Source organism: Rhinatrema bivittatum, chromosome 12, assembly GCF_901001135.1.
Source record: "Rhinatrema bivittatum chromosome 12, aRhiBiv1.1, whole genome shotgun sequence".
NCBI lineage: Eukaryota > Metazoa > Chordata > Amphibia > Gymnophiona > Rhinatrematidae > Rhinatrema > Rhinatrema bivittatum.
In genome coordinates, this window is record NC_042626.1 from 64,334,934 (window position 1) to 64,351,082 (window position 16,149).

The 16,149-nt window shown below is 46.7% G+C and overlaps 1 protein-coding gene across 1 annotated transcript in view; it reads right to left on the reverse strand.

Moving 5' to 3' along the window:
* Positions 1–2,843: 2,843 nt before the first annotated feature.
* LOC115074007 overlaps positions 2,844–16,149 on the reverse strand; it is a 69,155-nt gene continuing 55,849 nt past the window's right edge. Inside the window, exons 5-6 of the mRNA XM_029573071.1 lie at positions 12,000–12,567; positions 2,844–3,295 (exon numbers count right to left, since the gene is read on the reverse strand). Of these exons, the coding sequence (XP_029428931.1) occupies positions 3,257–3,295; positions 12,000–12,567 (607 nt within the window). The 3' untranslated portion in view covers positions 2,844–3,256. The remainder of the gene's footprint in view (positions 3,296–11,999; positions 12,568–16,149) is intronic.

Genomic DNA, 16,149 nt, shown 5'->3' on the forward strand with positions numbered 1-16,149 from the left:
GAAAATGGGCGCTCAATTAATGAGCGTCCGTTTCCCTAATCCGCTCACAGCCACGGGTTAGGGAAACAGACAATTAATGGGCATCCATTTCCCTAACCTGACCACTGGCAACATTTTTTTTTCCATGCTGCTTCCTGTGGATCCTCCTACTTAGTACTGGGACAATATTAAGTAGGAGGAGTCACAGAAAAGCAGTATTTTGGGGGGGGGGGGGGGGTTTGTGGCTTTTTTTTTTTTTTTTAGATGACTCAGAGCACGTAAAGACTTAACACCAGCTCTGGGCCTGGCATTAAGCTTTCCATGTTAAAACATGTGCATCAGGTGCACGGTAATTTTTTGCATTTACATGTGATGAGCGCTGTTAGTTACGCGCTGGTTTGGATGAACATTTTGGATGTGCTTATCCCCTTATTGCAGCAGATGTAAGCCTAGCTCGTCTAAAATGCGTGTCCAAGAGCTTATTAGCCTGTGCGCTAGGCTCAGCACACGATATAGCATTGGCCTGTGAGTGTGTATAATAAACGTATGCAGGAGAGAAAACTGGAGTCCGGACAGGAATCTGTCCTCCAGCCAGCCATAGACCACTCGTGCTCTGTGACATACGGGGTCAGGTCAGGGATGTTCTGCGCTAAGCGACTGCACAGGCAAAAGTCCAAGCCTCCTAGAAGTGTCTGAAAAGAGAAGAGTTTGTAGAAAGTGTCTGCACTGGCAGGAACTCTGCTTCAAAGTGAAGGAAGAAAGAGGGTTGGGTTTTTTTTTGGAGAACGTGTTTGTTCTAAGCAGCACACAGAGAAACACTAAAGTGCACGGAAGGAATTAAAAAAGAAGGCCTGTGGAGGTTTTTTTTTCTTCTCCTGGGGCCTCACACATCCACATCTAGTGTTGGCAACAGGCCAAGGGAGCTGTCTTGTCAGGGGTCATGGAGTGAGTAAACTGCTCTGCTCCTGCCACAGTTTATAAGATTCTAGCACGAATCTCTGTGCAGCCATTTAAGTGTGCAATGCTGTACTGAAGATACGTTTGAAAGTTGCTCTTTGCGTCTACCCTTTCCACATGGTTTGAAAGGTTTTGCCAATCTGTTGACAGAATGGCAAATAAAAATCCAGGCTCTAAGAGAGAATGTTTGTTTTTTTTTGAGAAGGGACTGGCAAAAAAAGTAAGAAAAAGAACAAGAAGGTATAAATGTTCACACAAACCTTTACCTGCATGCATTTGAAATTTGAAAGTTGACATGTAAATGATTTCCCTGCCCCAGTTCTACCCCAAGGATGCCTCATTGCAGTCTGCAGAGAAGTGCACACAAAAGCCCATTTACGCATCTAAAACCAGATTTTATGCTTGTAAATGCTTTTGAAATTAAAGCAAAAGTAGGGGCATACTTTTGTTTTCATTGTTACTTCCCCCTGAAAAATTATCTATAGAGAACTGTGCCTCCTTTCTCTGCAGATAATTTTTCTGTCTCAAACAACAAGTATAACTTTGATTAAACAAAACTATTTTGATTGCTCCATCCCCTACTCCTCCCCAACCCTCAGGAACAGGTCTTACTAATGTGCACCAGCAAAGCCCCAGTTTCCACTGGTAAATCTTTAATTCAGGAAATATCTTCCATTATTGCCCACCCCATTCATTTTCTTTCTCTTTTTGTTATAATAAAGATTTCAAAGTGTATTGATGTGCATAACTCCATGTTACAAATTTGCTGGTGTTAGCAGAAATTGGCGCAATATACACACACAATGTTACCTCTGCTCAAGAATGGGTTTAATTTGTATGTGCGGGTTTACCTGTATACATTTAAAAATCAAAATTCTGTGCATACTTTTCCACATGTACAGCCCAAGTTGATTTTCAAATGGTGATTTATGAGGTTTATGTTTGTAAATCCTTTTAAAAATCAGGACCTCTCTCTCTATACATATAGGACCGGATTTTCAAAGGGTTACGCACGCCGGGCCTATTTTCAAAAGCCCGGCGACGCACGTAAAGCCCCAGGACACGTATAAGTCCCGGGGCTTTACTGAAGGGGCGGGACATGGGTGGGGCAGGGGTGGTCGGGGGCAGGGCAGGGTCAGAGGCTCCCGGCACAGCGGCCATTTGCCGCTGTGCCGGGGATCGAGCACTGGCAGTCGGCCGGCGCTCGCAACTTACTTCAGCCCCAGGCCTGAAGCAAGTTTTAAAACAAGAACAAAATAGAAAAAGTAGGGGGAAAGGGCGGGGGAGGTAGGGGAAGGGAAGGTGGGGTGGGGGATAGGGAAGTTCCCTCCGAGGCCGCTCCGAGCCACTCTCCCTTCTCCGGGAGAAGGGAGAGTGGCTCGGTGAGGGCTTGGTGCACGCAAGGTGCACAAATGTGCACCCCTTTGCGCGCCCCGACCCCTGATTTTATAACTTGCGCACGCCTGTGCATGCAAGTTATAAAATCACGCGTACATGTGCGCGTGCTGGGTAGCGCGCACACCTTTTAAAATCTACCCCATAGAGCCGAATTTTAAAAGCTCTACGCGCGTAAATCGCCTTACGTGGTCAGGGGCGGGGTCAGAGGCTTCGGGAACAGCGGCCATTTGCCACTGTGCTGGGGACCGTGCCCCAGCAGTTGGCCGCACGCGCAACTTACTTCAGCCCCAGGGCTGAAGTTTTAAAACAGAAGAAAAAGGTAGGGGGGAAAGGGCGGGGGAGGGAAGGGAAGGTGGGGTGGGGGGTAGGGAACGGGGGAAGACAGCGCGGCTCGGCGCGTGCAAGGTGCACAATTGTGCACCCCCTTGCATGCGCCAATCACTGATTTTATAACTTGCGCGCCCACGCGCTGTTTTGAAATTTACCCCATAGAGTGAGTGATAAAACATATGATTTTATTTTTACTCTATTAACAGAAAAGAAAATCATTTCAAAGATAAGACTCAAATTGCCATCTCGAACACCTTTTTCATTTATGAAGTCAAAATGAAAACTTTAAAGAAAATCAACTACATCCAGAAAAAAGTCAGCCTAAACCTCTGGAAATAACAACAATAAAGTTTAATTATATTTTGAATAATGTTTTTAAATTATTTTTCAAAAAAACAACTTAAAAGTAGTACATTTTATCCTAAACCTGCCAAAGCTAACTACAACAGCAGTCTTGGAAAAGTGTGCCCTGTATTTTAGATTAATCTGAAAGTATATACTGAGTTAAGGTTTAGTGTGTATGTCATGACGACACTTTTTCTCTTTGATAAAAGTTCTGTAGTCCTTGTCAGAGCTGCTTTCTCTCCTCTTATTATAATGGCCCTTCTTCACTCGTTTCAGAATATCCTTCCTAATGCAAAAAAGAATAAAAATTGTACAAGAAATGAGATCAGAATTGCTCACTAACACTATGACAAACCAACTGATCTATTCCAGAAGAGACAGAAGAGTAAATGGTGATTCCTGAAAAGTGATTAAGATAATCAGACATAGCACATCAAATCATAAATGAGCTCTCAGGGAGAGATCAATATTCAAAGTGATGGTGATCCATGCACTGGTTACAGCAAGTCTTGACTATTGTAGTAGTCTGTATGAAGGTCTTGTTCAAAAAATTGCCAATAGTGATGCAGAATTCGACAGCTTGTTTTTTAACTGGATGCAAATTTAGGGAATATATTGGGGTAGATTTACAAAGGGTTAAGTGCGTAAGATACACGCGTAACCCCCGAAAACCTATCTCTGCGCGCGCCGAGCCTATTTTGCATAGGCTTGGCGGTGCGCGCAAGTCCCCGGGACACGCGTATGTCCCGGGACTTCGAAAAAGGGGCAGTCCGGGGCGTGGCCGGGGTGTGGCGACGGCCCGGGGCGGGGCCGAGTGCTCCAGCACAGCGGCCTGTGCTGGGGCATGGTGTGCTGGCAGCTGGCCGGCAGGCGTAACTTTTGGAACAAAGCTGGGGGGAGGATTTAGTTAAGGCTGGGGAGTGGGTTAGATAGGGGAAGGTGGGGGGGGGGGGCCGAAAAAAAAGTTCCCTCCAAGGCCGCTCCGATTTCGGAACGGCCTTGGAGGGGACGGGGAAAGCCATCGGGGCTCGTCTTGGGCTCAGCGCGTGCAAGGTGCACATGTGTGCACCCCCTTGCATGCACCGATCCAGGATTTACATCAGGCAGTGCGCGCATGTTATAAAATCGGGGGTACATTTGTGCGCGCGTAACTTAAAAAATCTGCCCCATTATCCCCATATCATAGGACTTACATTAATTTCCAATTTATTGGCATTTGCAGTTCAAGGTTTTATTATTTGCATTTAAATTATTACAGACTGTCCAGGTTCTTTCTCAAACTATTTATTGCCTTATCTCCATGTTAGATCTCAGATCTTCTGTGGAGGCTTTTACTTATAGTTTCATCTGTGAAAACAGCTTGTCTATCAAAAACGTATCATCTCGAAACTGATGTAATTGTTATGTTTCGGTTCTGTTTTGTTGTGTTTCACTTTCCTCCAATCAATGTTTAACCCAAAGTGATTTATAAAATAATCGGTATAATTGTACTTGGTTTTATTTTGTTATCGTACATTGTTTTGGATCCAATGGATGGAGAGACAGTATATAAATGACAAAAATAAATAAAAAAAAACCGATAGTACTTCAATATTCTAAAAATGTATCAGTTGAATACAATCATTAAAACAATTACATTTCATAGATAATTTCAAAATAATAAACAATATCCTAAAGCTTAACAAAGTCCCATTCCCTGCTTTCCTAAGGATAGGACTGACTGGGATTCAAAATGAATATTTATCAAGTACCCAGGGATGGCGCTAGCTTTTTTGCTGCCCTGTGCAAACAATTACTGTACTGCCCCCCCCCCAGCCCCCAGTTCATTCATTTCCCTCCAGTAATCTAAGCTTTAAAATGATAGGCAAACTATAAAAACCCACCCACATACGCACGCACACATAATTAAAAATTATGCATTTTTAATAGAGTTTACATTAAAAAGAACATTCTGAGTATAGTCTTCTAAGGTAAAAATATCACTTGCAACAATGGGGTACATTTTAAAAAACAGCGCGCGTGCGTACTTTTGTTCGCGCACCACCGCGAACAAAAGTACGCTGGATTTTATAAGATACGCGCGTAGCCTATAAAATCCGGGGTCGGCGCGTGCAAAGGGTTGCACATTTGTGCAACCTGCGCGCACCGGGCTCGGCGCGCGCTGCCTGTTCCCTCCGAGGCCGCTCCGAAATTGGAGCAGCCTCTGAGGGAGCTTTCCTTTCGCCTCCTCTCACCTTCCCCTCCCTTCCCCTACCTAATCCACCCCCCCCCGGCCCTATCTAAACCCCCCCTACCTTTGTTGGCAGATTTACGCCTGCCAGAGGCGCACCATCACCCGACCCGGGGGCTGGTCCGGAGGCCTCGACCACGCCCCCGGGCCGGCATCACGCCCCGACATGCCTCACACCCCCTTTGCAAAGCCCCGGGACTTACGTGCGTCCCGGGGCTTGTGCGCGCCACCGAGCCTATGCAAAATAGGCTCGGCGCGTGCAGGGGCCTTTTAAGAGGGTTACGCGCATAACTTATGCGCGTAACCCTTTTAAAATCCGGCCCAATCTGTATATTATATTTACATGTACTGCTGAGGTGCCAACCAGAAAACCCTGCAAAAATATCCATATGACATTAGGCCTATTGTAATGCATTTTGAATGTGGGTTTGTCCCTCAGAAAGCCTTGCGTAAATCTCCCATACCAAATCAGCATTAACTGCCGGTGCTAAAATAATAAAGGCTGGATTTTAAAACGTGCGTGCATGCATCCATGTGCGTGCGGTTCCCGGCGCAAGCACAAGAACGCGTTCATTTTATAACATGCGTCTGTCGGCTTGTGCATGTTATAAAATAAGATATCCACACGCACATGTGCGAGCAGCCCATGACTCACGTGCACGAGTAGGGGGTGGATTTTCTATAGTATGCATGGCCCACGATCGGGCCTTTGCCCAGTTCCCTCCCAGTTTGCTCCAACTGAGGAGCGGACTGGGAAGGAACTTTCCTTTACCCCTACCTACCCTTCCTCCCTTTTCCCCTTTCCTCCCCAACTCCTAAACTAATTCTAACTAACTCCCTTTTTTTTTTTTTTTGGTTTGCATACTTTCTGCTCCTCTGGAGCAGAAGTATCTTCCATGTGCCGGCTGGCTGCCGGTTCGCGCTTCCCTGAGACAGCGTGTAATGGAACTCTCCTGGCCCGCCCTGCCCCACCCAGACCCCGCCCCCATGCCCACCCCTTTCTTGAGATCTGGCACTTGTGCACGTATCGGGGGTTGCGCGCGCAAGGCCCTTGCACACATAAAACCCCCAACGTTTACGCACACACCACTTTTAAAATCTGGGTTTTACAATCTTACCTATGAAAAGTAATGCTGCAAATATTACACCAGATCCTAAAATACCAATACACCTCCTTTTAGGGAAACATAACAAGTTAGGTTGCTATACAACCCTACACAGAAGCTAAATGCTAGCAGAATACCTCACCTCAGTCACACATGCAGAACACAGACAGTTCATCACTAAATAAAAAGTCCATCACAGAATAAAAAGAGACTATAAAGTATACATAAAAATTTGTTGACAAAAACTGAACTGAAAACTGCAACAAGGCACACTCCATATACAGTGCAACAGAAAAATCACCATTCATCATAAATCAATAAAATCATGAAATATAAAAATCAATCATAATAGTAAAACTGTATTAATCATGAAAATAAATATTTCAAGACAGCTAAAGAATAAACATCAGTAATTAAAAACTCATATAAATTGTTTTTAAATTTCCCAAACACCAGTAAAATATTTCAAAAGAGAAGACATCAAATAACACCCAATAATTAAAACTAATAAGGATAAAAATAAAATATCCTGCTCTTCATACCTGGGAACTTTTATTTTCCAGTCACCTTGAGATTGTTGTGGCGTAGTGGGGGAGGGAGGGCACACAAACTTTCTCCTCTCTCTCTCATATACCCACAAACTTTCTTTCTCTCACACATACTCATGCTCACACACTCATGCTTCCTCTCTCAGATGCATATAGTTCCTCTCTCCCACGTGCACACGCACACACACATATACACATGCTCCCTCTCACATATATGTTCACATACACAGAAAGATGCTCTCTCACTCACACACTCCCACATTTTCATTCTACCTCTTTCACATTTTCCTTCTGTCTCTCTCTCACTCACACACACTCACACACACACATGCATGCACTTTCTTTTTCATATACACACACACACGCGCTCCCTCTCAAACATACACATAGACATGCTCTCTCACACACAGGAGCTTCACCTTCTTTTCGCATACTTGCTTCCCCGGCAGCCCTGGGCCCACCTCTTCACTTTGGCGTCCATTGGGTTGGGATAATAAGGTGGCCTCCACTCCACTTCTGTCTGCTTAGGCTACCAGTGGATGCGATGGGGCCTACCGGATGACCTGTGGTCTTACCTCAGCTCTTACCCTCACTGCTCTTCCCCTTCCCTCACTACTTCGGCTCTTCCTCCCCTTCCCCCTCACTATCTGGCTCTTTCTCCCACTTTTCATCCCTTTCCCTCCCTCCCTCTCTCTAGTTATTTCCCTTCTCCCACTACCTACGTTCTTCCCATCCCTGTCCCTCTAGACATTCTTCGCTCCCTTTAGTGAGTCACTGTCTCAGGTGATCCAAAATGAATATGTGATAAATGTTCATGCAATAGAGGCAGTGCATGCAAATCTACGTAATGCATATTCATTGTGGATATCTTGAAAACCTGATGGCCTGGGGATCCCCAGGACAGGTTTGGGAACCGACCCGTGCGAAGGCCTGCGCAATCGGCGCCCAGACCCACCGGGGTAAGGCCTCTAAAAAGCGCACTTACCTCCGCTGGACCCGGGCCCGAGCACGCGGCTCCCTCCGACGTCCTCCGGCCGCCCCGACCGCCGTGAAGGCCCGCCCCCGGCCGACCAGCCAGCCAATCAACAGGGGCCCTGAGGCTCCTTAAAGTGCCTGCAGCTCCAGCGCCGCGCGCCGTGCGTCGCGCGCCGAAGGAGCGCGACAAAGGGGCCCGCCCCTTTGTGCGCCCCTTCGGGCAGCCCCTTCGGACTGCCCTCGAAGGACCCCGGAGCCACTACCCTGGTCCCTCCGTTCATCACTCTACAATCCCTTGGCCTTGAAGCAGCGCTGCCTGCTAGTCTGCTGCCAAGACCTACCTTGTTCCTAGAACCCTGGACAAGAAAAGACAAGGAAAGACGCTGATGCAGTGAAAGTGCCTCACAGCCACTACCAGCTTATAACCGGACTATCACCCTCAAAGCTGTCGCCACCTGGTGAGCATTGCAATCTTCACCATTCTTTGCTCTACATACCTGTTACCAGATGTACATTATCTCACTGTATGTAACCTGCTGCACTGTATATCAAATAACTCCCCTACTGCACCCGTCTCCACCACCCTCCTCCTCTTCTCCTAACCCCACTGTATATCCCTAACCTACCTACCCCTAACCTGCTGCACTGTATATCAAATAACTCCCCTACTGCACCCGTCTCCACCACCCTCCTCCTCTTCTCCTCCTTAACCCCTACTACACCACCCTACCTGACTGCTAGCGGTGCCAATATGGCTGCCTACGCAATCCCTCGCATCCACCACCCACTCTCCAGAATACCTCCCCCCCCTCTCCTCCCCCGCCACACCCCCCCTCTCCGCAAATCCCTCATCCCCATCCTTACCTCACCGCTTACACAATTCCTCGGCCTCACCACCCTCTCTATCATTCTTATCAACGCGCAATCCCTATCAAAAAAGACGCCAATCCTCAATGACCTGCTCACGGACTGCACACCAGACATCTGTGCAGTCACTGAAACATGGTTCAAAGACTCAGACACCGTCCATATAAACCAACTCCCAACCACCCTTTATGACATCTTCCCCATCCACCGACCCAAAAAAAGAGGAGGTGGAATCCTCTTAGCAGCTAAAAAATTCCTCAACCTCAAACCCATCAGCATAGCCACTCCACCCAAACTTGAAATAGGTCTATTTAGGGCAGATGCCCTGCAAATCTGTCTTGTCTACGCCCCCCCCACCATCCTTGAGTCCGACCCGTCTCCCTTAATTGAATTTTTTGTAGAATGGATAAAAACTGACACCCCCTCCATCATCCTCGGAGATTTTAATCTCCACGTTGACTCTCTCCCCCCCACTGCATCCTGCGACACCTTCATTCAATCCCTCCTTGCCATAGGCTTCCGACAAATCATAGTAACCCCAACCCACAAAGCTGGCCATACGCTAGACCTGATGTTTATCAACTCTAGCTTCCAAACCACCACCACACCCACCTGCACCCCAGTGCCCTGGTCCGACCACTGCTTCATTGAAAGCCGACTCTCTGCCATGAGACCTCTTCCTAGTAACCATACACATCACACTACCATAATTTCCAGAAAAACTTGCCCCAGCGACAAACTTACAGATGCATTAGCCTCGTCCTTACCAAACCTAATCTGCTCTGACCCCGACACAGCCTTAGCGTCCTGGAATAGCCTTACAGAAGACATAGCCAATAAACTATGCCCCCTCTCTAAACGAGTCATAAACACCTCTGCGAAACCCTCCAAGCCCTGGTACACCCAAGAGCTAAAAATCCTAAAAAATAATCTCAGACAGAAAGAGAGAATATGGCGCAAGGACCCTACCCCGCAACACTCCTCTAGCTACAAAACAGCATTACACGAATACAGACTATCTACACTCAAACACAAACGTGACTTCTACTCAAAAAAAATCCATGACTATAAATTCAACCCCAAAGTGCTTTTCTCCTATGTCGCCAGCCTCACCACCCCCATCCCTCCTACCATACCAGACTCTGAGGCAGCCGCCAAATGTGAGGAACTGGCCATCTACTTCCAGAGTAAAATCGCCAACCTCCTCTCCAGATTTCCGTTCTCCAATCTCTGTGCCCCCACCACCCTTACTCCTATCCCCGCCTCATCCCAACCCACAATGGCCATTCTTGACTTCACTTCCTCTAAGGAAATCATTAGCCTCCTTCGTAAACTTAAGCCAGCTTCTCACCCTAGCGACACCATCCCCACCAAAGCGCTAATAGCCATCCCAAACAGCATAGCTAGAGCCATAGCAGACATTATCAACTGCTCCCTCACCCATGGGATGGTCCCAGACTCACTTAAGCACGCTGTCGTCAAACCCCTTCTTAAAAAACCCTCCCTAGACCCTAAAGACCCCTCCAATTTCCGCCCCATCTCCAACCTCCCTCTTATTTCCAAGCTAATGGAAAAAGTTGTTAATTCGCAACTCATGGATTACCTTGAAGATCACGCTATCCTCCATGTTTCCCAATTTGGCTTCAGAAAACATTTTAATACCGAATCCCTACTCCTCTCCCTAGCCGACTACCTCCTCAGAGGTCTGGGCCAAGGCCACAGCTACCTCCTTGCCCTCCTTGACATTTCGGCGGCTTTTGATACCATCAGCCACCACCGCCTCCTGACACGGCTAGAAAGCATCGGCATCTCAGGAATAGCTCTCGCCTGGTTCAAATCCTATCTTTCAAACAGAAAGTTCTCTGTCAAAATTGGAAACAACCTCTCTGCTTCACACCCTTTACAACAAGGAGTCCCGCAAGGCTCATCTCTTTCCTCAACCCTCTTCAATATTTATATCACCCCCCTCTGCCAGCTCCTCACTGACCTTAAACTCAAATTCTATCTCTATGCTGATGATGTTCAGATCATCATTCCCATTCATAGCTCTATATCTGACGCCCTGGAGCACTGGGAAAATTGCCTTGCAGCCATCAACTCCCTCCTCACCAACCTTCAGCTTGCCCTCAACGCAAACAAAACGGAACTCCTCCACATCTCCTCGCAACCGCCTGACCTCATACCTAATGACCCTAAACTTAACCTCCTCTCAGGTCAACCAGCTGTTAGGGACCTCGGAGTTCTCCTTGATCCCAACCTTAGCATGAAACCACAAATCAAATCTATCCTCAAAGCAGGCTTCTTCAAACTCAACGTTCTTAAGAAACTCCGACCCCTGCTGTACACCCAAGATCTCCGCACAGTGATCCAAGCCACCCTTACCTCCAAACTGGACTATTGTAATGCCCTCCTCCTAGGGCTCCCCTTATCTTCAATAAAACCCCTTCAACTTTTGCAAAACGCCACTGCAAGGCTCATTACCAACACACGCATACACGAACATATTACCCCTGTCCTCAAGGATCTACATTGGCTTCCCATCCTTTTCCGTATACACTACAAGACCCTGACCATAGTACACAAATCTATCCACACACACAACTCCAACTGGCTTGACCTCCCTTTCACTGCGCCCCTGTCCTCCCGAGCCACCAGATCTGCCAACAAAGGTAATCTACATGTACCGTCCTTGAAGGCAGCTCATCTCTCATCCACCCGTGACCGCTCCATATCCATTGCCGGCCCCGCCCTCTGGAACTCCCTACCCGTCCACTTGCGCCTTGAACCCTGCGCCATCAAATTCAAAAAGAAACTAAAAACATTCCTGTTCAACCAAGCCTACACAGAATAGACCCTCCCTTCCCTCTATTGCTCATACCCCCTAGGTGACCGCCCTTTTCCTTATATTAAGGAATCTAATCACAATGTACATTGTTGTCTTCTTGTTATGACCTCTTGTTGATTTCTTGTTGTTTAATCTATTTTCCCTACTGCTCTAGGTTAACCCCCTGCCCAGTTCGCCTCCCCTGTTGAAATGTACTTCTAAATCTTTTGTTAATATGTGAACCGGTATGATGTCCCCACTAATACCGGTATATAAAAGTTTCTAAATAAATAAATAAATAAATCTTAGTTTTCTTACCAGAATTCCTCAGCATTATTTGTGGTCCTTTTAGCTAAACTACTGGGTTATCATCTCTTATAAATAGCTTTACAAGTATAAAACATAGCTAACAAACATCTCCATTATAAAAATCACTTTACCATAGAACTGGGCTCCTCTTGACTGATTTCAGCTGCCGCATTTTCCACTTCTTGTGGATTTACAGGTGTACTCGATTCTTGTTTGCTACTTTCTGCAGACTCCTCTTCCACAATATATGCCTTCTCTGCAGAAAAACTACCATCCTGCTTTTCGAAAGTTTCTGTATGCAGCTGGGTTTCTTGCACAGTAATATATATTTCACCATCATCACTTAATTCATCTCTTAGTGTACTACTAGTTTCCAGTTCCTCAGGCTCTTCCACAGTAAAACCTTGTTCATACAAGGCTTGTTCCAGCTGTGTCTCTGCCACCTGGAATGCATCTACTCCTTGTCCTTTATCAATATGCAGCTGAGGTTCAACAGCAAATTGAACATTTTCTTTGTCTCCTTTCACAAGCTCTATTCCTGGCATGTCTGGTTCTGTTGGATAGAGATCCACACTTCTTCTTCCAACAGATACATCAGGATCAACCTCTGGGATTTCCTTACTTTTTTCATCATGGACAGTATATGTATCATCTGGGACAGAAGTGAATTCTGCAAAGTCTGAAGGGACATCTAGATAACTAGAAATCAAAATGAAAATAAAAAATGTTAATGAATTAATGTATGCCCATTATTAAACTTCTACTTGCTGTTTCATAATCTATTAATTGAGGGGGTAATTTTGTAGCATCGTGCATAAGTTAGCCAGCAAATATGTGTATCAGTTAAGCCAGTTTTCAAAGCAGATTTTTGTGCACAAATCTGAAATTTATCCCAGCAGAACTACATATACAGACGTACACCTGTTTTACCAAGAGAATTTATATGTGTATATTTAAAAATCAAAAAGTATGTTTGCAAGACGCCATCTCTTGGAACGCCTCTCACCTACAATGCGTATGAACATATGTATTGGTTGCACAGTTTTCTAAAGGGCTGTTTATGTAGGCAAAACACTACCCGCAAAAGACTTTGAAAATTACCCAAAAATTATAAATGCTATTAAACCAAAAATTAAGAGGGGGCAATATTCAGTGGTGGGGCATCTGGCTAAGCCCTGGATTCATCATTCCGCTATAAAAAAAAGTGGCGGGGGGCGAAAATGTGCAGCCAGCTACATTGCAGCAGTGCGCTATTGCATGCCAAGGTTGCGGCTGTTATAATCTGGGTGTGGTTGTGGACCCTGGATCGTGGTGAGAGCTGACTCCACCCACAGGGAGGAGCCCTGTGGGGACTCACCACGATAGACATGGCCTCAGCAGAGACGGACACAGAGATGATAGACTTTATTGTACTGGAATTGTGGGTGATACCCACAGCATGGAAAAAAGCACAGTCCAGAGTAGTCAGGCTACTCAATGTTAATATCCCTGGTAGTGGTCCGCAGAGCGGGGTACACCAGGCAACTCCTCTCAAGATGATGTCCCTTAGAATGGATCTGGTAATGGCTCGCAGCGCGGGGTATGCTGAGGATCAGCGAGTAGTAGTTCAGAGAGGTGCAGATGGTCAGCAGAGCGAAGCAGATGATGGTGCTACTCCAGAGTGTAGCAGTGGCCCGAGGCACGGGGTACACCGGCGGTTCCATCAGCAAGATGGTAGAAGTGAAGATGGTACTCATAAGGCTGAACTAGGGAAGTCCTGAATAAGGATGGCAGAATCTCCAGGCAGGAAGGCCCTCCGAGGAGCGGATAGCCAGATCATTAACAAGGCCCCTAAGGCGTTCTAAGTTCAGGAAGCAGTTCATGTAGTGAAGCGAAGCGTCTCCAAATGGAGTGGAATAAGCAGGAAGTCCTTGCTAACTCATAGGAAGCATAGGCTGGCTGGGTTAAATACTTCAAGCGGGTGACGTCATGCGGAGGGGACGCCCCCGAGGTTCCCGCCATGACGTGGATAAGAGAGGGTCTGTCATGTGCGCGTGTGCCCTAAGAAATCCCCGACTCAAGATGCAGACGGGATCGCCCATCTCGTCCCGGGGATGCTGAGAAAGGCAGCGTTTGCAGGCTGAGGCCGCCATGGCCTTGAGAATCACTGTGGCAGAGAAAAGAGAGGTGATCAGCAAAGGTCACAGCCGCCTGCGACCGACGGGCGCAACAGTACCCCCCTTCTTAGGGCCCCTCCCAGGGGGTTTCAGCTTCCTTGCGTGAGTTAGATGAAATTGTCGAATAAGATCCTTGTCAAGGATGTTTTTAGCAGGTTCCCAGCTGTTTTCTTCCGGTCCATATCCTTCCCAGGATAATAGGTTTTCCCAATGCTTTCCACAATTGCGTACATCTAAGATCTCATCCATTTGGTACGTAATGTCCTCTTCATCAGACAGAGGCTGTGGATCCAGAGACTTCTTTGAAAACTCGGAGAGGATGAGTGGCTTCAAAAGAGATACGTGGAAGGCGTTGTGTATCTTCATGGAAGTGAGTAATCGCAGGCTGTAAGTCCCAGGTGGCGGAGAATAGAGAAAGGACCAATGTAGCATGGAGCGAATTGAACAGATGGCTGCTTCAGATGGATGAATTTGGTACTGAGTCATACCTTGTCTCCTGGTTGGAAGTCAGGCGCTGCTCTGTGATGAGCGTCATAACATTTATTGGCCCGTTCTCCTGCCGCCTGCAAAAGCCCTTTGGTTAATTCCCAGAGATGATAGAGTTCTTCCGCTAAAGCCTGGGCTGCTGGCGATGGAACTGTCAAGGGTATTGGTAGTGGAGGTAATGGATGATGGCCATACACTATCTGGAAAGGTGCTGATCCAGTTGCGGCAGATGGGTGCGAATTTAGGGCGAACTCAGCCCAGGGGAGCAATTCTGCCCAGTCGCTATGTCTGGAGTTGACGCAGAAGCGAAGAAACTGTTTAAGTGTACGGTTCATTCTTTCAGTTTGACCATTTGATTGAGGATGGTATGCTGACATCAGGTCTAAAGAACATAAGAAATTGCCATGCTGGGTCAGACCAAAGGTCCATCAAGCCCAGCATCCTGTTTCCAACAGAGGCCAAACCAGGCCACAAGAACCTGGCAATTACCCAAACACTAAGAAGATCGCATGCTACTGATGCAATTAATAGCAGTGGCTATTCCCTAAGTAAATTTGATTAATAGCCGTTAATGAACTTCTCCTCCAAGAACTTATCCAAACCTTTTTTGTACCTAGCTACACTAACTGCACTGACCACATCCTCTGGCAACAAATTCCAGAGCTTTATTGTGCATTGAGTGAAAAAGAATTTTCTCCGATTAGTCTTAAATGTGCTACTTGCTAACTTCATGGAATGCCCCCTAGTCCTTCTATCATTCGAAAGTGTAAATAACCGATTCACATCTACTCATTCAAGACCTCTCATGAGCTTAATATCAAACTTCTTGCAGTCTAGAACTTTGCCGTGAATTGCATGCCTCTATCTGAAAGGATATGCTTTGGCATGCTGTGCAGGCGAAAGATATGCCGTATAAACAGCTTTGCCAGTTCTGGAGCAGATGGGAGTCCAGATAATGATACCAAGTGCGCCATTTTCGAGAAGCGGTCTACAGTGACCCATATGGTGTTGTTTCTGCTGGACACTGGCAGGTCTACAATGAAGTCAGTCGCGATGTGCGTCCACTGTTCCTCTGGAATTGGTAAAGGCTGGAGAAGGCCCCAAGGGCAACCGGCCGGAGGCTTCTGTCTTGCACAGGTGACACAAGATTCTACATATGCTTGTATGTCCTTCTTCATCGAAGGCCACCATAGTATCTCTCTAGGGTGGATAGCGTACGGGCTTCCCCAGGGTGACTGGCTAGCTGAGCATCGTGAGCCCTCTTAAGAAGTTTCTTCCTTAAGGTTCGAGGAACTACCGTTTTTCCAGCTGGAACGGAATGGGTAGCAGCAAGAATAACTTTATCAGGGTCAATTTTATGGTGAGGTGCATCCGGAACATCCTCAACAGTGACGGATCTTGAGAGAGCGTCTGCGCGTGTATTTTTGTCAGCAGGGCGGTACTTGAGTAAAAAGTCAAACCGATTAAAAAACAAAGACCATCGGGCTTGTCGATGATTGAGTCGTTACGCATGACACAGGTATTCCAAATTTTTGTGGTTTGTGTATACAGTTATCTGATGTTGTGCCCCCTCTAACCACGTCGCCACTCTTCAAATGCTAGCTTGAGAGCCAACTGTTCTTTATCTCCTAAGCCATAA